This window comes from Monomorium pharaonis, chromosome 7, assembly GCF_013373865.1.
Source record: "Monomorium pharaonis isolate MP-MQ-018 chromosome 7, ASM1337386v2, whole genome shotgun sequence".
NCBI lineage: Eukaryota > Metazoa > Arthropoda > Insecta > Hymenoptera > Formicidae > Monomorium > Monomorium pharaonis.
The window spans coordinates 18,820,022-18,841,678 of record NC_050473.1 but is presented as its reverse complement, the minus strand read 5'-3'; the positions used below and the strand labels follow the sequence as shown (position 1 = coordinate 18,841,678).

The window sequence follows — 21,657 nt, the reverse complement described above, 5'->3', positions numbered from 1 at the left end:
AGCCCCGCGTCAACACGGGCGACGCGGCGGCCGGACACGGACGCGTCGACGGGCCTGTCCCCCGAGGAAGGGACCGTCGCGCGCAACGCGATCAATTTTCGTTGCGGCGCGCGGACGGCTTAGACCGTAGGAGGACGGACGCGAGGCGAAATGACGAGGCGACCCGTGTGCCGATAACCGGCGGAATAATGTTGTCGCAGAGCAAGTTTTACGCTCTCTTTATCCACTACACGTTCGTGTAGCGCGACACGGGGCGGGTCCTTGCCGCTGCGGTGAAGAAATAGGAGAGGAGAAGAGGGAAGAAAAACAGAAGAAGAAGAACCACGAGGAAAGGCAAGAGGTGCTGACAGTGAGAAAGAAGAAGAAGAAGAAGAAGAATAGAAGAATAGAAACGAAAGTGAAGAGAACGAGAGGGAGAAGGGAAAACCGTTCGAAACGGAAGGTTGCGTCTCGTGCGGTCTTGGTCGCCATCGTTGCCCGAGGCAGTATCGAAGGAAACGAAAGAAAGGAAGAAACGGAGAGGGGCCATACACGCGTGTCCACATACACACACACATACACGCACGAACGGCGGCACGCGTATACGGGCACGCAGGTGGAGGGCGCGCGCTAGGCGAGGGAATTCTTAGCGCCACACGTCTCCCCACGTCGTCGTCGGTCGTTCTTCTTCTGCATCGTCGTCGGTGTGAAAGTGTGTATATATCTCATAGTGGTGTCGTCTCACTCGGTGCTCTTGTGTGCTACCCTTAACATCTCGAGCAAGGCCCGCGGAGGTATCCCAGAACCCGCCCCCGCTCCCGCGCCCTCCCTCACACTCCGCTAGACGTCGCAGTGCCTCTCGGTCTCTCCGTATCGCTCTACGTTGCGCTTCTCTTTTACGTTCGCAGCGGTGACTATCTACGCTGGAGAGTGTTCGACCTCCTCAACCGTAAGTGTCAACTCGAGTGTACCGTCGTTATGCGTGCCACCGCCTAGGCTACCAACAGGAGCTAACATCCTGCTCCTTCCTAAGCGCCTTACTGACGTCTCTATCTCTATCTCTCTCTTTCTCTTTCTCTCGCGTGTCTTTCGGGACTACTTATACTTTCGGGCTCGTTGGTTCTCTCTTCGTGTACAATTCGTTCCGCGAATTGAGGAAAAGTGTGACTCGTGCTGTCCCGTGCTTTCCATTTCACCGACGGAGTGTCAAGCGTAATAGGAGAATAACATCGCATTCGTTTGGTCAATTAAGGAAGTCTGTAGATAACATGAAAAAGTCTGATCTATTACAACTGTTTTTCCACGTGAATACTCTCAGCAGACACAGATATAATTTATGTAACGTATACGTAAATGTGGTGTTTTTACATCTATTTTATATTAGAGTTACATGGTTTATTTTTGGTCACGTGGTTTGGATTTTACTATGTAGAAGCTCTTTTTTTCCTGAAATCAGATCGCGCGAGTTCATGTTCGGAATAATGTGAAGAAATTTGTGGTATCGAGTACATATGAAAAATACTGATTCCTCATTTAATTAATTTTCATAACTTGCAAAATTTAAGACGAGTATCGACAGCTAATGCCACGCATAATGAACTGTTTGACATTCCGTAGGACCGTGGGTGTAGCTACCGTAAATATAGCCCAAGTAAGCAAGCTGTAGAGTCATACGGGGGCGTACATTAAAATGATACATAATAAAAGATAATTCCGGTTGGCACGGAACGTGGGAATAATGATATATCCGTAGTGGCACAACTGGTACCGCTAGATAAACCGATAAATTGGAACAAATTCCAGAAATGTGCCGTTCGATGCCAACGAGAAAGAATATAGAATCCATTAGTGGTCTCCTGACTCTGGAGAAGCGATCTAGAATTTTCTAGACAGCGTTAAATCCGAGTTGCACTGACAGTTTAAATCCAACAACCACTAGCGGTCGGCTGTTCGTTGTTAACTCAACATTTGGCCTTAGCATTTATATCTCCGACAATGTTGCGAAGCAATAAACTTACATTTAACACGAAATACGACGCGATAATACTGGCACTTATTCCTTTCTTACCCGAGAAGGGTTTACTTTCTTTAAACGCGGTGGTTATAAAAATACATTAGACATTAGATATTATATAACGTTATAATGAAAAAGTTTCGCCCCCCGGGTGTCCCCGACTATAAGAGAGAAAGAGTCGATCGAGAGATGATCGAAGTGAAGCGTGTCAGCCGTGAGTAGACGCTACGTCTGACCAGTCGTTGATTCGACCACTTCCACTAGCGCGTGCGACGCGGCGCGGCGCTCGCGACGCCCCGTGCAGCTCGCGACGGCCTGCGTCGGCTGCGTCGATCCGCGCGGGTGCACGTCGCCGTTTACATCGGCGGTAACGAGGTCTCGATTACGAAGCGCGATAGGGGCTAGGCGCAATCGAATCCCCAAAGGTGTGTGCGTGTGCGTGCATAGCACAGGCACACAGCCACGGGACGGGGCTTCTCCGCTTAAACATCATCGCCGCGCATACGTAGCGTGACACGCGCGCGCGGCCCTGTGCCGTGGCTGCCATTCCCGATATATCGATCGACGCTGCCGCGGTCAGGGATCGGCCGCGCGCGCGAGAGAGAAAGAGAGAGAGAGAGAGAGAGAGAGAGAAAGGCGAGCCCGCGCGCGCGGGTGATGGTGATCGGCACGAGGACTACGTCCGACGCGCCAGGACGCGCGTACCCGGAGATCCCGAGATCTCCTCTCACGCCGAAACCATCTCGATGCGATATCTAGCAATGATGCGCGCGCGCGCCCGCTCGCGAGGTCTCGTCTCTTCTTTTCTCTTTCTTTCTTTTTTCTTTATTTTTAACCAAACTGCATAACCCGTTTGCGCGGTATAAAAGTGACAACTTGACAAGTATATAAGTGACCCGGTCTGTTTATAGACGTTTTATGGCTCGTACATTTGAAACGAAGCAAACACGCGGTTTACATTCCTCTGGGGAGAAGAAAAGGAGAAAAGACAGTGTATAGAAAGTTGGATTAAAAAGTCATCATTTTCTTCTAGAAACTTGTTTACGTACATACTTTTTATAAATGAATGTTGATCCTTAAGGTACCACGTGAGGCTTTCCATGTATTCTCTTGGTACCATCATGGGTCTCTCGATTCGAATCATTCTTTCATCCGTTTAAAGTGACTCGAAAAATTTATGAATATATCTTCAAGTTTCTAGAACAAGTGGCCTCATTTTAGAAAAAAAAAAGTAATACAATTTAATTGCCTTTGGATAACAATTGGTCGAAATATTGGAAAGTCAGTTTTCAGAATAAATGATCGTTTTACTAAATATTAAATTTATTATGTTTAATTTATTGCGCGCATTGAAGAAAAAATATACATATCAATTTATATGATATTTCATAAAATGGACGATGCCCTTGTACTGTGAACCTGAAGTGCTATCGGACCGTTTTTGCCCGGTCAATAAATCCCAGGAATCGCGAGTGAATAACGATACAAACTGATCGACGAATTCTGTTAGAATATTCAATTCTGGACAAATGTCACGGGATTCTTCGCAATATCTGCGAAATTGCCGTCTACCTTATCTACGCGTGTAATCTCTAAGTGACCGTAATTAGCCGATGCGAGAAAATTAAAATGGGAAAACACATAAAGAAATATCCTGCATCTCTGGACAATATTAACGTTCACATTTCCCAAGTGCCACGCATTAATATTTATCTACAAACTCACTCATAATCGTGATGCAATACGGAGAAAGGAGTTCGAAGGAATTTCAATTATAATTCTGGTTAAATTTAGTGCAATTTTAATAAAGTTTAATCGATAGTTGATTAAAATAAATGGTCATTTAAACAGTACTAATAACACTTTATATTAAATTAATATTTATATTTCAAACAAATAAGTATACTGGTTACAAAAATACAAAATATACATATTTACATATTACACATATATTTTTTTATAATTTCTAGAAAATATTATACTTGTTTGAAATAAATACTATCGATTTGACATGAACTACGTTATCGGTACTATTCAAAACAACTGTTTACTTGAATTGAGCGTCTTGTTCGGTCAGCGCGCTGTCACGTGGTTCCGCCGCTGATGCCTCGAAAATTTTAATCAGCAAAACGCGAAATTTATCCCCGGTTACACGCAACGTCACGAAGTGGCCAACAACGCAAGGCCGGTCAACGTCGATTCGATTGCCGCGATTGATCGCGTCGCGATTACGGCAATGATTGTGACATGTCCGCCAGCCGGTGACCTTCCCTCGCGCGCGAAAATTGTCGGTCAATACGAGCCGCACGATCCGCTCGAGAGAGCCGCGCGGGGTATCGATCACCGCGCGCTGTGCCGCACGACGCCGACGACGACGACGACGACGACGACGACGACGACGCGCCCCGGAGGACTTTCTCCCGCGAGGAAGCGTACTGCGACTCGCTGTAACGATGTATAATACATTTTCCCCGAGCGACGTGACGGCCGCCCCGTCACTTTCGCTCGCGCGCGGGCGACGCGAGTTTTTTTTTAATCCCGCGTCCGATCGCCCGAGTCTCCCGGCGACGTCGTGCGCGCGTGGCTCTCGGGGAGTTGGAAAAAAAAAGCGCACGTGTCGAGCGATTTGCATCCCGCGCGCGAGCTTCCGCACCAAGGGCACCTGTCACTGGCCACTGCTTAAAGTGCATTTAAAAAAAAGAGGATCGTTCTCTTTTTTTTTCAAATCGATTTTATCGGCGGTGAAATCGCGGTTTTGCGCGCAAAGGAGGGGAAAAGGGGGGGATCTATTTTCTTTTAACGGATTAAGAGATTCGTCGTCGAGATCTATCGGAAATATTTTGCGCAACGTGGTGGATTCTTTTCCCACCCCTCCGAGTGAGCTAAAGTTGGATTTAAAGCGGGCTTTAATTCTCGCGGCGTTTAATAACGCGGCGAGTTAATCGCAGCGATGGCGCCTTCGTTCTAGCGAGGCATATACTTGAACTTACCAGCAGCGGCTCGATCCGCCGCGTAATCGTGCGTGAGCAGACGTAACTTACGTCATCGTCCATTGAAGGCGGCACACAGAGGCGCGAGCGCGCGTCAACCCGCGGCGGCTCCTTTGTGTGACACAACGGCACGGATATTCCTATCGACGTAACCCACACACATAAACACACAACATACGTACGTGTGTACACGGGGGCGAGCACCAGGCGGATTTGCCTCGATTCCGCGCATACTCGCGTGCCGTCTCTCGCATTCCGCGCGCGTATATATAAATGCAAAGCGAAAAAGAGAGAAAAAAAAAAGAACGGGCGGAACGCGAGAATAATTGATACTCGCCGGCCGCGAAGATAGTATCCTCGGGATCCCTTAAAGTTTGATAAATCATCCCTCGGCATAAATAAACGATCGATAGGGCGTAATGTCAAGGGTCGCGTCACATGCCCCGCGCGCGATCGCCAATCCGACGCTAAAATAGGATTTAATAGTTCCGCGTTAAGACAGCGGCACGCTCCGAGAAAATGGGAGGGCACCCGGGATAATCCTGGGCGCTCCAGTCCAGCCTCTCCTCTCTTAACGCCGTCCCCGCGCCGCGTCGGACGTTGCGGAGCGGCGTAGGAAGAGTCCGCATGTAACGTCTTGCTGCGATTATATTAAAAACTGTCCGCTGACATTTTATCAGCTGGTATTACTTTCGTTGCCCCCCTTTTTTTTTATCTCCTTGTCGCTACTTGCTTCCATTTGGAAAAAAAAAAGAGAAACGGTTGATTTCCGTACGTTGCTAGAGTGTACGCTGTTACTCCCTTTTCACTTTTTGCACCAATCTCTAATTAAATGCTTTACTCTCTTAGTATAATTATACATGAAGAATTAAGAAAACAGTTATGAGAATCGATTGTCTTTCAAAATTTTTTGTTAAGGGGATATAGAAGAGAATGATAAAATATATATTTAAGAATTTAGCTGGATGTAGATCTATATACAAATAGCTCTGTTAGATAATGAAGATAATTATTACAGAATGCTCAAACTGGCTGCTAGAATGTCACACCTTTCAGCATTGCTCATTATATACTCTAACATCTTCCATAATTATTTTAATTGCTCGACAAAATTATTTTTAGATTTGTCTAAATTTTTGGATACTTCGGCAAAATTGTTCTTTCCGTGTAGCGAATTGAAAAATAACATATTTTTCAATAAAACTTAAGACATTTATCATGTAAAATCTTTGGTTTAAACTTTAGTTAAATATCTGAAAATATATAATTTTGTCAGGCCATTGAAATAATTATGTAGAATGCTCAAACTGACTGCTAAAATATCAAAACTTTTTGCAGCATTCCTTATTATGTTTGAACCTTTAACAATTATTTTGATGGTCTAATAAAATTATTTTCATATATATATAAAACCATTAGATATGTAGCAAATCCTTTTTTCCGTGCATATAATGTATTTCTATTTGGAAAATATTTGCTCAAACAAATAAGATGCAAAATTACATTGAAACAGTGTTGTTAAACTTTGCATTTTTTTTCCAGATATTATTTTTCAAAGCGGTAGCCACTCATAGTTTACGTAGATTAATTTCAAATTTTATAATAAGACAACATCTTTAGTAACATTCATTTCTGGATTCTAGAGGCATTCTTCGATTTTTAATATTTTTTAAGATATAACGAAAAGAGAACATTTTTTCGGAAAATTGTTAAATTCAAATGTGTTTAGTTTTTCGCAAAAAGTAGAATTATAAAACATTCTTTTTATGATCTAAAAATAACAAGTGTGAAGAAAAAATTGCTCACTTTTTAATTTCAGATAATTTATCGAGGCCACCACAGCCACGCTATTATTGGAGATACGCGTATTTATTTATGATGCTATTATTTGTTTACTTTCATATTTATTCTAATTTTGCATTTTATAATTTTCTAAATAAAAATACGTATTTTTAAAGCAGAAAAAACCATATTATTTATCTCTCTTAATAAAAATTTTATATGGTATTGAAAAAAATACCCTACTTTTATTATTCATAAGGATCCTATAACTCCTTAAATTGTATAACCGAACGAGGGTGATTCGCGTGCGCGGAAGCTTGCCCTTCCGTTCGGGATGAAAACTCGCCTGATTCCTACGATGGGTAATAGCGGAGAGGTCTTTTAAAAGTGCGCGCGCGCAGAAAAAAAGGGTGCAGCAGCAGCAGTAGCAGCAGCGGCGTAAGGGAGGGCAGAAGTTGGGAGGGAAGAGGGACAGGTTTTACGGGGCGAACGAACGCAACAGGTGCGCTACGCTTCCCTTCATCCGCGCCGTTTTCGAGTACAAGTGTACTTAGACGAGTACAAGCGCACCCAGGAGTGGAGTTTAACCGATATTTCGTAAACGTCGATAAGCCCTTTGTCCCTTCCCTAGGGTCACCTCGGTCAGCCTGATTTGAAACGATCGTGTCTTATCGTATCCTTCTAGCATCCTTCTATCCCATTAGCAGCCAACTATTTATAAGGGATACAATGCGTGTCAAGATGTTAGATATATCCTAACCTAAGCGCCCGCCATTCAGCGTAAATCGTTTTCGCAGATAACTTGTTTCCGTTCAAATACATAGGTATTATTATTATTATTATTATTATTATTATCACTATATATTCAATATTGATGCGCAAAATTTATTCTTTCAATAAAAATAATAATTCCATAAACTGCCAATATGAACCAACGCTGATATAAGTGCGTAAACAATTTATAATATAATCTGGTGGCCATTGACGAATTTGATTTACTTATTGGAATCATTTAAATATTTGTGAGTTATAAAAATTCCACGTGTACGGAACCAATAAATTATTTCTAACTAAATTCGACTAAAATTCCGCGATTTTTTATTCGGAGAAGAAGGAAGGTTTTACGCACGTGAGAATTTTAATTTAGAAATCAGACGGTAAAGCGTATGAGATGTAATCCGTACATTATGATATTACTACAATTTAATATACTTGGAACACGTGTAATAAGAATTTAATCCCTTTTCCCGTCTGAAATAATCATCTTTAGTGGGTCAAAGGGGAAGGTAGGGATAGAGATAGAGAGCGAGAGAGAGAAAAGGTGAAGAAAAAAAAATAGGTTACGGGGTACTAAAGTAATGCAGTTGTGCGGGCTGCTTTCTAAACCGTGAAATTCCTCGTTATCTGCATTCAACACAGGTCTACATTATATCAACCGTTTAGAGAGTTTTATAAAGTGCCGCCATTTGTCAGTGCAAGCGAAGATTTATCTTAGTCGAAATTATTACCATAACTCAGACTCACCCACGACAATCCACAGCGCTACGCGCATTTATTATAATCTCTGTATCGTTATCTCTCGCGATGACATAACAAACCAAAAGGAAACCCGAGTTGGATAACATCAATATTACACCCGTCGTTCTCGCCCTTCAATCGCCGTGCGAGATATTTACGCAAAAAGTGGAGCATAGTTACTCATTCCGACATTTCGCTGAAGTGTAAAGAGTTAATCCTTTCGCTCGTTCATTAACAGAGAGTTCCAATTAGCTTTCAACTTTCAACTTTACAACATTCTGCTCGTGATTTTCCTTCCTCCTCTTTTAACAATTCTGTTTTCATTAATTAATTAATTAATTAAACCCGTCGTGTTTTCTCTCGGGGCGTCGGGGAGATTACGGATAACGTATACCGCGTTCCGCGTGTCGCGCGGTTTAGCCGACGCGAATGACGAAATGCAGATTTCGTGCGTGAGACGGTTAGGTGGCGCGGCGGGCGGGGGTAATCTTCCGCGGTTGGGAGGGGTGGTGGGGATTCTTAGAAGCGCAATGCCGAGCCGCCGAACCGTCAAGAAAGTCAAGCAGGCAGGCAAGCGGGCAATCGATCGATTGCCCTCGCACGGAACGCATGGCCCTGTTTCGCGCTATACTTCGCGTCGCGCGGTATACTTCGTCTTCTGTTTTGTGGGTCGCGCCAGTGCGGAGGAACGTATCGCGAATCCCGAACGATATCCGAATAAATACAGTATACGGACACTTCTCTTCGCTGGCACGTAAACTCATTCTGTCCCGTTGTGCAGCGCTGCGATCGGGGTCTACCGCATTTCGAGATATATCTCCCCCTCCCCCCCCCTCCTCTCCCTTCCTTCGCGTAACGGATTGTTAAACACAGATTTTCAAATATCTCGCGTGCCCACGCTGCAGCGTGGAATATTCCTCTCCCTTTCCTTTGTTCTCTTACCCCTTCTCCTCGTCTTCCCTCTCGCTTTACGAAGGATCTAAAATAGAAATTTAATAACGCTAATAATCGCTAACACACACCATTTCGTACGAAAGAATATTTGATATGTCACGTTTAATGCGCCGCCGCGGGCGCGCTCGTTTGTTTGTCTGATCGTAAATAGCCATGACTACTTGGCGACCGTGTAATTGCCGACGTGAATACTCGCGATCGACAGAACATATTCTCCAGAATACATGCGATGCTCTTTACCACCGTTGTAATTACATTTAATAAAATTACATATAGTCAAGTCTGAAAAGTGTATACGTTTGAACAGGTTTATGTATCTGTGTGTATTTAAATCTCTCGTAAAACTTATCATGCAATAATTTGATATTATTTTTATTGATCTTAATATTTAATTTACTTCATCACATTGTTAATAATAACAATTTAAAGTATTGCAAAGCAATTGATTGCACTTATGACAGTTACAACTAATCAATTCTATTCGTATATAGAACGGCTGCTCTATAGCGTTATATTCATTCAAGAATGAAAATATATATATATATATATAAGCGTGTTCCTGGAATGCACTTATTTGAGGTTTTCCCACGCATTGATTTTGTGCCGGTGAATCAGACGTTTCATCGAAATTGCGGGAGACACCAAGTCATTTAGACCGTCTAAATAACGCCGGGCACACCCAGTCAACATTATCACTGTCGCCACGTCGCCACGTCAAGCACGTCGGCGCGAAGCAACTTTCCTTCACTGCCGCTCTCTCTCTCTCTCTCTCTCCCTCCCTCTTGTCGCCCGATCGCCCCCTCCTTTCTTCCCCAGGCTCTATTAACCCGTCTTCTCAATTGTACACGTAAGATAGAACATGGGATTTTCGACATTTCGCATTTCGCGCGTAATTGAGTCATCGTTTCGCGAGATCACGAGGGAACTTCACGCCCGACGTCACCGATTCGCCCACCGGGGGGAGGGGGAGATTAATTTTTTAATACGCGCGACCCGTGACTTCTGCCCAACGCTCCAGCTTCACCGAGGGAAAATGGAAAGTAGCCCGATTACTCGTCCCTTATTCAGGATACTCGTCGCGCCGCAATTACTTTCGCCGTAGTTGAAATTTGCGACGACGCAAGTTTCCCCCCAAAGTTTCGCATTTACGTAATTGAATGAGCGATTTTTAACGGGCCGCTTCTCCGGGGTCTCTCCGGCGCGTCGAATTTTTTATTCGAAGCTGCAAGCGTCGCTCTTCAGCGGAATAAATTACGGAAACTCGCCGCGGACCGACACTCAGCCGTCCCGCGTCGCAAAGGTGTACACCTATATATTAACGTCGTCGTACATTCCACAAATATCAATTCAATTTGGAGTTTAATAGCCATGATTCAGTGGCAAATCTCGAAACAGTGGTTTAAAGAAATAAATTTCAGGAAACAATACGTTACTTCTTATCCGCCGTCTGCCCCGTCGTAAACTTCTCTTATTCCCACGGTCGCGGTATTATATTTCAATGCCCCCCCCCCTCTCCACCTTTCTCACGCTTACCAGGGAACAATCGAGGTCGAATAACTGCAGGAGGATATTATCGAGTGAATTATTTGCCGATAAAATCCCACCATTGGTTCACAAAATCCAATATTCGATTTGTTAGCATCTTGTAAACAAAACGCTTGATTTAGAGATTAGCGGGTGTTATTAAAATGGTACACTAATCGACAACATTTTAATCTAACAGCTTCGACAACTTTGGAAGATTTAACAGTTCAATAGTTCACCGTTTTCCCTTTGTACCGTGAGCAACATCCCAGATTTGTCTATAAATTCGAGTGCGCGTGGAATAATTCGCGAATGACGCGCCCTTCGCGTGCAAAACAAAAAAAATCGAGGCCGCGAGGAGGGTGTGTGGGTGTGTGTGTGTGTGTGTGTGTGTGTGTGTATGTGTATATGTGTTTCTAAAAGCTGCAAATGCAGGGGAAATGCCCGTGTCGATGCGACTGATATCCGGATGTCCGGGGAGCAAGTGGACTTGCCTATTTTATCACCCACGTTCGCCCGCGTCCAATTCCATACCTCACCGCGACTCCCCCAGCGATTGCGATTTCGAGAATGTAAATCATGTAACGCATGCACGTACGACTCCCATGACATTTGGATTTTTTTTTTTTCCCTCCCTCGTTACCCCTGGCGCTTCTTCCAATTGAGTCGCCCTGGCATTGGCGACGACGACGGCGACGGTAGCGTCAGCGGTCGTCGTCATGACAACGTTTTTCCGCAACGTACCCGGCCTGGTTCGTGACGTCACGCGACGTCGGCGTCGGCGTCGCCCCACCAGCCGGCCACCGTCGCCAGCAACTGGAAAGGGTTCTCCTACACCAGGGGTGGTTTCCGGTGGCGCTACCGTGTAGGGGTCCACGAATATGGCGATGCGATTACGCAGGAAAGCCAGGCTGGCTGCGTGGATGATTCGCGTTCGTCCACGGGCGCGCGGGCATCCCCGGAACATCCGGAACATTCTCGATCGATCGTTCGGGGATCGACGATTTTGTGAAATTCGCGTTTCCCAGAATCACGTCTATCTCCATCCAACGTGTACTTTATATTTCTTTTTTTATGTTTCTGTACTTATTCGATATTGAAGATTCCTGATAGCTTGAATTTTTGAAAGGGGACGACCGGCCAGGGGATTATTAAAGGGAAAAGGGCATCCTTCCCTATATGTACAACGTGAACTTTAAAAAATTGAGCAACATTTTTCGAACGGCGTTATTCCGCGCGTGGAACTTCGAGGCACGACTTCTAGGAAAATCTCCCCGAACTCCCCCTTGAGATTATAAATTTCGCATAAACATTTTCGCAATTCGAAACTTTTCAATATAATTTGTCAAAGGTTTGTACTACCGACGCAATAAATCGGGTGCCTCGACAGTTCCGACCTTTTCGGAGAGAAAGAGAAAGAGAAAAAGAGTCTAGTGTCAGGGTATAAACAACTTATACAATAAGAACGTCATGATATAGTTATTTATTCCTTAGCCAAGACACGCCTCTCGATGTGATTTAAAACAAATCGTAAATAGAATCGAGAATGGAAAGATACTGAAGACAGGAAAATTTTTATTTAAATTTGTAACTAATTATTTATTCATGGTACTATATGTCAATGCAGTTTCGTATGAGTAATAAGAATTTTTTGCGCTATATATCAGGTTGTTATATGTGTAAATAAAATTTATTTAGATTTTTACTAAATAAAAATACTAGTAAAAAATAATAAGACAAACCGATCAATATATCGAGCCAATACCAATTTTCCTAATACAATGTAATTTATTAAATCAAAAATATATAATTGTAAACGCTATTAAAAACAACTGTGTTAAAAAATGTTTAACAAATTTCGAAACCTTTCGACTATACATAGTCTTCTTCAGTCGTGTCAAATTACCAGTATTTATGAACTTAAACATGAGTAAAATAACGCAAACGAAAATATAATTAACCAGTTAAACACGATGACGATTGAATAACTATAAAAATAACGCATATCGTCTATAAAAATGTGTCATAATAATTAAAACGTGAACGAATAAATAATACAATCAAAAAATAATAACATTTAAAAAAAATACTAGTAACAATGTTTCGATTATATTAAATTTATAGCATAATTTACAATGTTAGAATGTAATTTTATACACAATTTAATTATTAATTATTTTAATTTGGTTATTCAGCTAAGTCGATTGCACTTATTTGAGGTTTTTCTTGAGAAGGCTGATTCTTCAAAATTGTTTTGAGTAATGTCTTAAGAAGCTAATACGGCATTATAATTGGTTCATGATATTTTAAGAATGAGACGTCATCTCTTTATGACATCTTAAGTACTTAAGACGATTTTAAATCGACTATCGGACATATGTAGTTACGTTACGTAACATATTTTATTCAAAGGTACAATTTGACTGTTTAATATCGGATACAAAGAATAAAATATGCAATAAGTCAATTTTACATATAGATTTGTTTTTAGTTTCTTTTTTTTTGAAAAATATAAGAACTTTGTAATTCTAAAACCTTTAAAATATGTGATATTTCTTAGTTACAGAAAACTGTTGTGATAGCTCAGAAAAAATGTACATTATTTTTAGAATCATTTTACATTTCTACGTAACATCTCAGAAAATGTTTCAGTTTACCACACGGAGAGAATTTTCTCTTAAAAATTACCCTGAAAATCGTGGTAATTGTGAGACACAACATAAACCTCGAAGAATTTTACCATACTTTTCATAAAATTTACTAAAATTTACTAAATTTAGTAAAATTTTAATAAAATTTGGCAAAGTTTTAGTAAGTTTTGTTAGAAGTATAAAATTTACGAAATTTTGGCAAATTTTATTTATTAAAATTTTAATAAATTTTGTCAAAAGATAGTAAAATTCTTCTTCAAGGTTTACGTTGTCCTATAATTACCATGATTTTCAGCGTAATTTTTAAGAGAAAATTCTTTCCGTGCACATTTTATAGGTTTTAGAATTACGAAATTATTATATTTTTAAGGAAGAACTAAAAAGCTGTACTAATTAATTTATTGAAAGTCACACTTTTTGCGTTATATTATATAGCTTAAAGTTCAAATAAGTGCAAGTTCCATTGTAATTCGTATAATTTTCTTATAAATTCAAATTAAGTAATAACACTACTGCAGCTACTCGCAATATTCACAGAACTTTTGAAGAAAATACCGTTAATAAAAAATAATAAATATTGCTTTCAAACATTCTATGTAAAAAAATTACACGAATTTCAGCAGAATTTACACTTACTTTGAACTTTAAATAAAATAATAAAAAAAAACTATGCTTTTAAAAACTTTATGAGCATAATGTAATTTTAATAATAAGCGATTAAATTGTATATGAGATAAATTCTCTACAAAAATGGCCAAAACAGTAATACTAATATTTTCATTTGGCGAAAATTCGACATATGTATCAATCAAAATAAAAGTACGCGAGAAACATAATATATTAGTATATACATTATTGTGAAAGAATTTAAAATAAAGGCGATCTATCTTCTGCTGTCAGGTCAAGTGCATCAACCTGGATACCGCTTTCGAATCACAAGCTAATGCAATCAATAGACATCGTTTGAATAAAGTTTTGAATTGCTGCAAAATATTATATGACATAATTATATGAAATACTCGAATAATTTAAAAACAATTAAAATGATATCTCTGGCCCATGTTTCTTGTGATGTTTTACGACCTTTAACATTAAACTCTTAATTGATCCTCAAATCATTTAGAACCAGTTCCACAACTTAGTTTAATCTGAGTTTAATTAACAATATCCAATAGGAGAATATTTTTATAATAAAACAAATTCTCTTATTGGACATTGTTAATTAAACTCTGCTCAAACTAAGTTGTGGAACTGTACCATAATAATCAATTTGTATAATTATTTTTTTTTAATCAATATTACTTGGGTTTTGTTTAACTGTTTTTATTTTTTTCAAAATATTGCCATTTTTTTAAATTACCTGAATACAATAAAATTATTATAAAAAGATCTAATTTATTCGTATTTCAATTCATAAATTGGGGTTATCGATTTCCTACGATATATTGTACGTAACAAAAAAAAGATCGTATCAGTTCAGGTTTAAATAGCTTAGTATACTAAAAAACAGAAACAACGGAAACATGCATTTCTTTGCAGTATAATATTTATAAAATTTTTACAGATCCGTATAGAAATTAAATTAAACAAGATAGCTTGGATTTTCAGTTATTCTGTATGCAATCTACAAATACTTTCCCTATGGTTAATTACATAAAATTACGATTATATGAAATATTTCTGTTATATATTTCTGCAGCTTTTTTTCTGACGTTACATACAGAAATTCAGGGATATCGCGCGCTGTACGATATACGCGATATATTAATTTACTGAAAATATGCCGAAGCCCGAGATTGTTATTAGAAGAAACGTCAAGGCTGAGATTGAATCGCTGATAACCGACTCGTCTGCGCCGAACCGTGTCTCATTTCCGCGTGCACGTCGGAATTGAAATGGATCGCGCATCGTTTTGTACGACCGACGACGCGGATGTATGTGCACCGTGGCTATTTATTGATCCGCAATCCGGACGAGGGACGCACTGAAAAGTGTTTCAGGTATAATGCTCTCCGCGAATTCCGCTCGGCATTAATCCATTTATGATCGTAAATCGGAACCCACCGAATTACCGATGATCGCGTTTACATCATATATATATGTGGGTGAGTTATTTTATACATAATCTTGGATTTATCAGTAATACGAACCGCGAGGATGAAACTGGCGTTGCATTTTTTTTTTTTTTTCGACGGACAGATCCTTAAATCTCATGAACTACTATTATATATTAATGTATTTCCCGCTCGACACTCTCTTTCTATATTAAAACCCTCGATTAAATATCTCCTCCAATTTCCATATTTTCGCGCACACCTGACTTTCATAATTAATATATTTTATATTAACTCTTGAATGTTGTATATTTTTTAATAATCTTTCCTGACTACATTCAACGTTCTTTTAGCTGTGCTACTTATATCTATGGTTTTCTACTTGAAGATGCAAACAAATAAACAATTTTTGTAGAAGCGTTACCTGAAATAAATTGAAAGACTGATTGGCTTATAAAACGTAAAACGAAGTGAAGAATGCAATTGCGCTTTGATTAGTAAATACGAAGGGTCGGAAATGGAATCAGGAAACACATACACACACACACACACACACACACAATAATTTCTTTCAGAAATATTACTCGTTAAGCTCGGTGTAGCCGCCCGTTTCAGTTACCGCATATAATTTCTCGATGAAGGCCGATTTGTCGCAGATATAGTTGACCTCGTTTCTTCTTGCTTCGCACGCTGGCAGAGCGCCGCTTTTTATTGCATTTCTATATCCGAGAAATACAATCTCCGTTCAAGCGCGCATTCGACACGTATCGTATCGGGGAAATCGGCTAATTATTTCGCGGTTTCTATATGATACCCCTTACAATGAATAATTAAAGAAAATCCCTCTCGCCTACTATCCCGTAATGTATTCCGAGTGTGCGAACGAAAGGCCATAAGTCAAGTTAATATCAAAATAACGTTAATCCATGAATCTCCTCTCGATTAAACGTAACCGTACAGTATTCCGAGATATACGTAATTTCAATATATTAATTACAAAAGTTATTGCAATCGCTTTTAAATTTCAATAAAATGCTAGTAGAGCAGAAAAAAATACCGCAGTAATTCATTATTTTCCGCTGGAAGTAACAAGATTTAATTTTAATTTATTTTTTCCGCTCTTTCGTGCTTCTGTGTGTGTAATGTTATAAAATAATAGCCGCGCGAGATTTAGATACGACCAAATGGAAATGATTGCGCGCTCGCCGCTATGCCTTTGAACATTTCGTGGATTTCGTATTTTCGTAATGAACGAATAAAATCACGTAGCTTCGAGCACGCGCGACTGCGCAAATTTTACATTACGATATAAAGCAGCGACAGCAGAGAAAGGGGGAAAAAAAAAACATGCATTAAATGATTTGAGACACGCGATTTGCGCGTTGGCCATCTCGTGAAGTTGTAAACCATCGATTTCCTACGTAAATGGAAAAACTATACTGGACAACTGAATAATATAAAGCACGATACACACGCTTACGTCGAAAGTAACGTAATTGCTCTTGCTGCTGCGTGTATGTATAAATGTCTAATTAACAACAAGAATATCGGAACGAAAGTTCTGCTTTGCGACTCTATCTGTAATTTTCTTCTTTTTTTTTTTAACCATAGCTAGAGGGTATAGCTTGTTCCACTTCTACGATTCTATGTAGCAACACGGCTACCATTAGCCGAGATAGTCAAATGTGACGTTACAAGACGAAATAGAAAATACCTTTTGATTTATATTCACTCTCGCAATTAGTAATTGGATTAACAAGAAAGTTGAAATCATGTTCATTGCCGAGTTGCGAAACTTCGCTATTAAATCTGCCCGGCAAGATTTATGAAAGCAGTTTAACAGCATGCGTTTATTTTATTGGAAAGCTGTAAGAATAAAAATTGGGGAGCGCACGCAGATTTAATTAACTTTCCTTCGGTGATTCAGTAATATCCGTCGCCATATATATTTTTGTGTTATCGGATATACATGTTGGAATGCATTTGAAATGTAAGGGTTAGTACTGTGCACTTAAGTAGGTCGGACTATGCAAATACTGAAAACACCTGCCTTGCAACGAAAATGTTCCACATAGTAAGTAGGAAATATAACAATGGAGATTAATATCGTAAGCCACATGAAGGAACGAATTTAAGCAACTCATGATTTTATGAATGATCACGATTTTCTTGCTTAATGAAGAACTCGTTATTCAGAAAACTTGTTACTCAAATGATTAGCGAGAAAGATTGTGTTTACGTTATAAGTATTTTTAATATATTCTCCCAGCAGCTTTGAAATCCCGTACGATAACAGAAACAGTTCACTGATAATTCGAATCGATATCAGCTTTTAGGTCGGTATTTATAAGATAGAGACATACGAATTATTTGAATCAAATCGAATCAGGTAAGAATTGTTTTAGATTCGAGAATTTCGAATCTAAGAAGTTTCAATCGCGTATGTATCGGCAATGTTATAAAATAACATTTAAAATAACATTTATATCATTTTATTTCCATACTATAAGAAATATCACATAAATTTCTCATAATATATAAATCTGTTTTCATCATTTATATATTAATGTTCGATCAAATAATGATGTTCAATTAAAAGTTGTACACGGAGAGAATTTTCTCGTAAAATTTACCCTCAAAATTTGGCAGTTGTGGGATAATGTGTGACCCCAAGGAATTTTACTTTTTAGTAAAATTTATTTAAAAAATTTGTTAAAAGTGTAGTAAAATTTACTAAACTTTTAGTAAAATTTACTAAAAGTATATTAAATTTCTAATAAAAAGTATAATAAAAGTCCTCGAGGTCGCACATTATCCCACAATTATCCAATTTTGAGGGTAAATTTTACGAGAAAATTCTCTCCGTGTATATCAACGTTTCAATTTTATTCGGCGTAAAAAATCTCGATTCGCACATTTTTATTTAATCGTTTCTTACAATTGGTACCGTTTTAAGTACTAACATCATATAGCAACTACAGAAATATTCGCATCTTAAAAAAAAAAAAAATCTTGAAATAAGAATCGAGACCTGAATATAATAAATAAATATAGCCGAAACGATGGAGAAAAAGAGAGAACGACAATCATACGTACAATTGTACGCGACTTACAAATCCTCGTTTTTCCCCGAGATTGCGAACACGTGGAACCTGGTCGTGCAAAAGACCTTTCTAATAAATAAAAGCTCTGAATGCGCCGAGAGAGAAAGAGAAAGAGGGGGACAGAGAGAGGGAGAAAGAAAAAGTCAACAAAAAGAATAATACACCCATTATGCCATAAATATCGGCGAGAACTTCCGCGTGTGGAACCCGGACGTTCGACGTAGTACTCTTCTACATGTGCATGCGTGTTCCACTGAGCGAACACACAACAGCCCTTCACTCTTACTTTTCCTACGTTGCGTATCGCCGGGGCCGGGTCGAGCGTTCCGCTCCGCGCCGCGCCGATGCATAAGCGCATGTGACCGAGTTTCGGCGGAATATGATCGACCGCGCGAAACTCGGTCAAAGACCACCGACACCTTTCCGCGACTCCGCCGTTTGTGTGCTAGGGGTGGTCGGCATGAACCCCCGTGAACGCGCGATCATCGTCTATCACGTGTTTCTCTTCGACGATACGCGGTCCGAAATCCGCAAAAAAAAAAACGATCCAGAGAAATCGATACGCGTTTCTCCTTACGCCGGGAGATTAGGCATCCGCGATAGAAATACGATATTTCGTCGTGAAGGAAGATCCCGTTCTTCGTAGATATCAAGTATCGACATAATTGGTACACGGAGAGAATTTTCTCTTAAAATTTACCCTCAAAATCTGGCAATTGTAGGATAATGTGTGATCTTGAGGAATTTTACTATACTTTTTGGTAAAATTTACTATACTTTTAGTAAATTTTACTAAAGGTATAGTAAATTTTACTATACTTTTAGTCAATTTTACCATACTCTTTAATAAAATTTACTATACTTTTAGTAAATTTTACTAAAGGTATAGTAAATTTTACTATACTTTTAATCAATTTTACCATACTCTTTAATAAAATTTACTATACTTTTAGGCTCTGTTAAATTGCAATAGCATCGTATTGCAAATTTATACTACAAAGATAGGGATATTTTTAACGTAAAAAAAGATATTTTGAATTTGAATTCTTAAATTTCTATTTTATCTCTTATATAGGAATATTATATTTTAAATTTATTTTCCGTTTTTTATACAAAATATGTTGTGTTTGAAAATATTTGTTGATAAAGTTTATGCGAATTTCGTGGTTTACGCGACATATTGTGTCACGTCGATTTCAGATCTTTTTTTTTTTCACGCGCGATGTCAATTGGAGAAGTAATTTCATCAGCGGCTTCTCTGTTTCTGTTGCAGACAAAAATCGACCGATTCGAGGACTAGACTATGTTATTTCGGATAACGGATTGATCGCACCCGTCGCTTCATTTACACGTGAGTATGCATTTCCCAGAAGGGCGACAGCCCATTTGCAGGAGTAACTCGTTTTTTTTTTTCATTCAGTGACATTATCTGTACTCACTAATACTTTCGTGAAATAATTGAAATCTCAGAAAGAAATACTTTAATCACATTTTTATAATTAAGACTTAACGTCAGATTGTTGGCGTATGACCTTAAAATCTGTTGAACTTTCATTTTTCCGCCGTGGAAAATGTCGAAAAAAAAAAAAAAAACGCAAGCCAATGTTAATGCGGCATAATGCGACATTCCACGAAATCGACTAGCTATTTGTTACAATCGCGCTCTTCTGACAACATCGGGATTACCATATCTTCGGCTCTTATCGCAACGCAGCGCTTGCTCTCGACTCCTCCTTAGGTCGGACATGAAAAATCTTGGTTCGCGTTGGACGGTCCCCGACATAGCACGCACTGCCGCAGCGCGTTCGTCATTTCTCGTCGCCATTTCGTTGGAACGAGATTCAGGTAGCCGCAGCAGCAGCAGCAGCAGCAGCAGCAGCATCCGCAACAGGAACAAAACTAGAAGTAGCGGTAGCAGCAGCAGCAGCAGCAGCAGCAGCGACAGCAACGGCATTAGCAGCAGTAGCAGCATCAGCAGCAGCAGTACTCGCGTGACGGCGATCGACAAGAAGAGGGAGAGCAAGAGCAGCGGCAGATCGGCAATCGACGTGCTGCACGGAGCGCCCTTATCCGTCCGACCGTACGTAACGGCGTCGTGTGACCGCATCGTCGGCACGACGCGCCCGGAATCGACGACGCCCAGGAACCGGCCGGTAGCCGGCAAGTCGCGCCGCTTTCAGCACCGGACCCGTCAGCAACTCTACTACCCCCCCGCGTCGTGGAACACGCGCACACCACACTTCAGGAACTGTTAGCACCGATCAAAAGTGAGTCCCCTTCCCCCAGGTCGATCGGGGTGGACGAGACCTTTCGCTTTTTGTCGTCCACCTTGTAATTCTCCGTTGTCTTGCCTCGTATATTTAGTTACGTCAATCTTACTTTACTGCCTTCGCAATTATTTAAGGGGAGATGGTAGTTTGAAAGGATTAGAATAGCTGTTTTTCACAGAAACTTTTTTTCACGAAGAAAGTGATGAATTAAATAAGAGGTTTCATTCGTAGACGTAATGTACGTTTATTTATATCTAAAAATCTTTTTATGCTATATGAAAAGCTTGATCATCGTAACATCTTACAAAATCTTTCAAGCAGAAATGCTTTAAGAATCTTGAAGAGGAGATTTAAATCTGTTCTACGCGGAGAGCTTTGGTTTTATTCATTTTTAAGAAAACGTGATTTTTTTTCCCCTAAAATTTCTGTTGTTAAAAAACAGAGCTAGACATTTTTTTTAAACCTACAAGATTGAATAGCAAAGAAAGTACTGTAAAAACTTTATGACCAAATGATAGTTAGTTTTTGAGATATCGTGACTGTTTTGAGAAAAACAAGATTTAACAGAACTTATTTCTTTCTTACCTAACGATTAGTTACAAACGATAAACAATAGCTGTCCCGTTGTGATAGAAGTTCATAGAGAAAAAGGAAAAACGCTTTAAAACATTATCCAATGGCACAAGCAATATATTAGCGTGCCATACAATGCAGCGAAAATTTTGCAATAATTTAAATTCTGTAATTTCTTTAATTTTTACCGGTTTTGAATAGAATTTGATTTACACACATTCCGGACGTTTAATATTTAAAAAAA

General features: G+C 39.7%; 2 protein-coding genes across 19 annotated transcripts in view; both read left to right on the top strand.

The window, feature by feature from the left end:
- Positions 1-20,315: 20,315 nt before the first annotated feature.
- LOC105839073 (uncharacterized protein DDB_G0271670) lies at positions 20,316-20,825 on the top strand. Its single transcript, XM_012685099.2, has one exon. The coding sequence runs from the start codon at positions 20,316-20,318 to the stop codon at positions 20,823-20,825; it is 510 nt and encodes a 169-aa protein (XP_012540553.2).
- LOC105839074 (sodium channel protein para) overlaps positions 20,701-21,657 on the top strand; it is a 57,897-nt gene continuing 56,940 nt past the window's right edge. For all 18 annotated transcript variants that reach the window (XM_012685117.3, XM_012685116.3, XM_012685118.3 and 15 more), the window contains exon 1: positions 20,701-20,837. The gene's annotated coding sequence lies outside the window, so the exon portion shown is untranslated. The remainder of the gene's footprint in view (positions 20,838-21,657) is intronic.

What these genes read in the sequence shown, in the direction of transcription:
- LOC105839073 (XM_012685099.2), top strand. Translation starts at nt 20,316, where the DNA reads ATGAAAAATCTTGGTTCGCGTTGGACGGTCCCCGACATAGCACGCACT.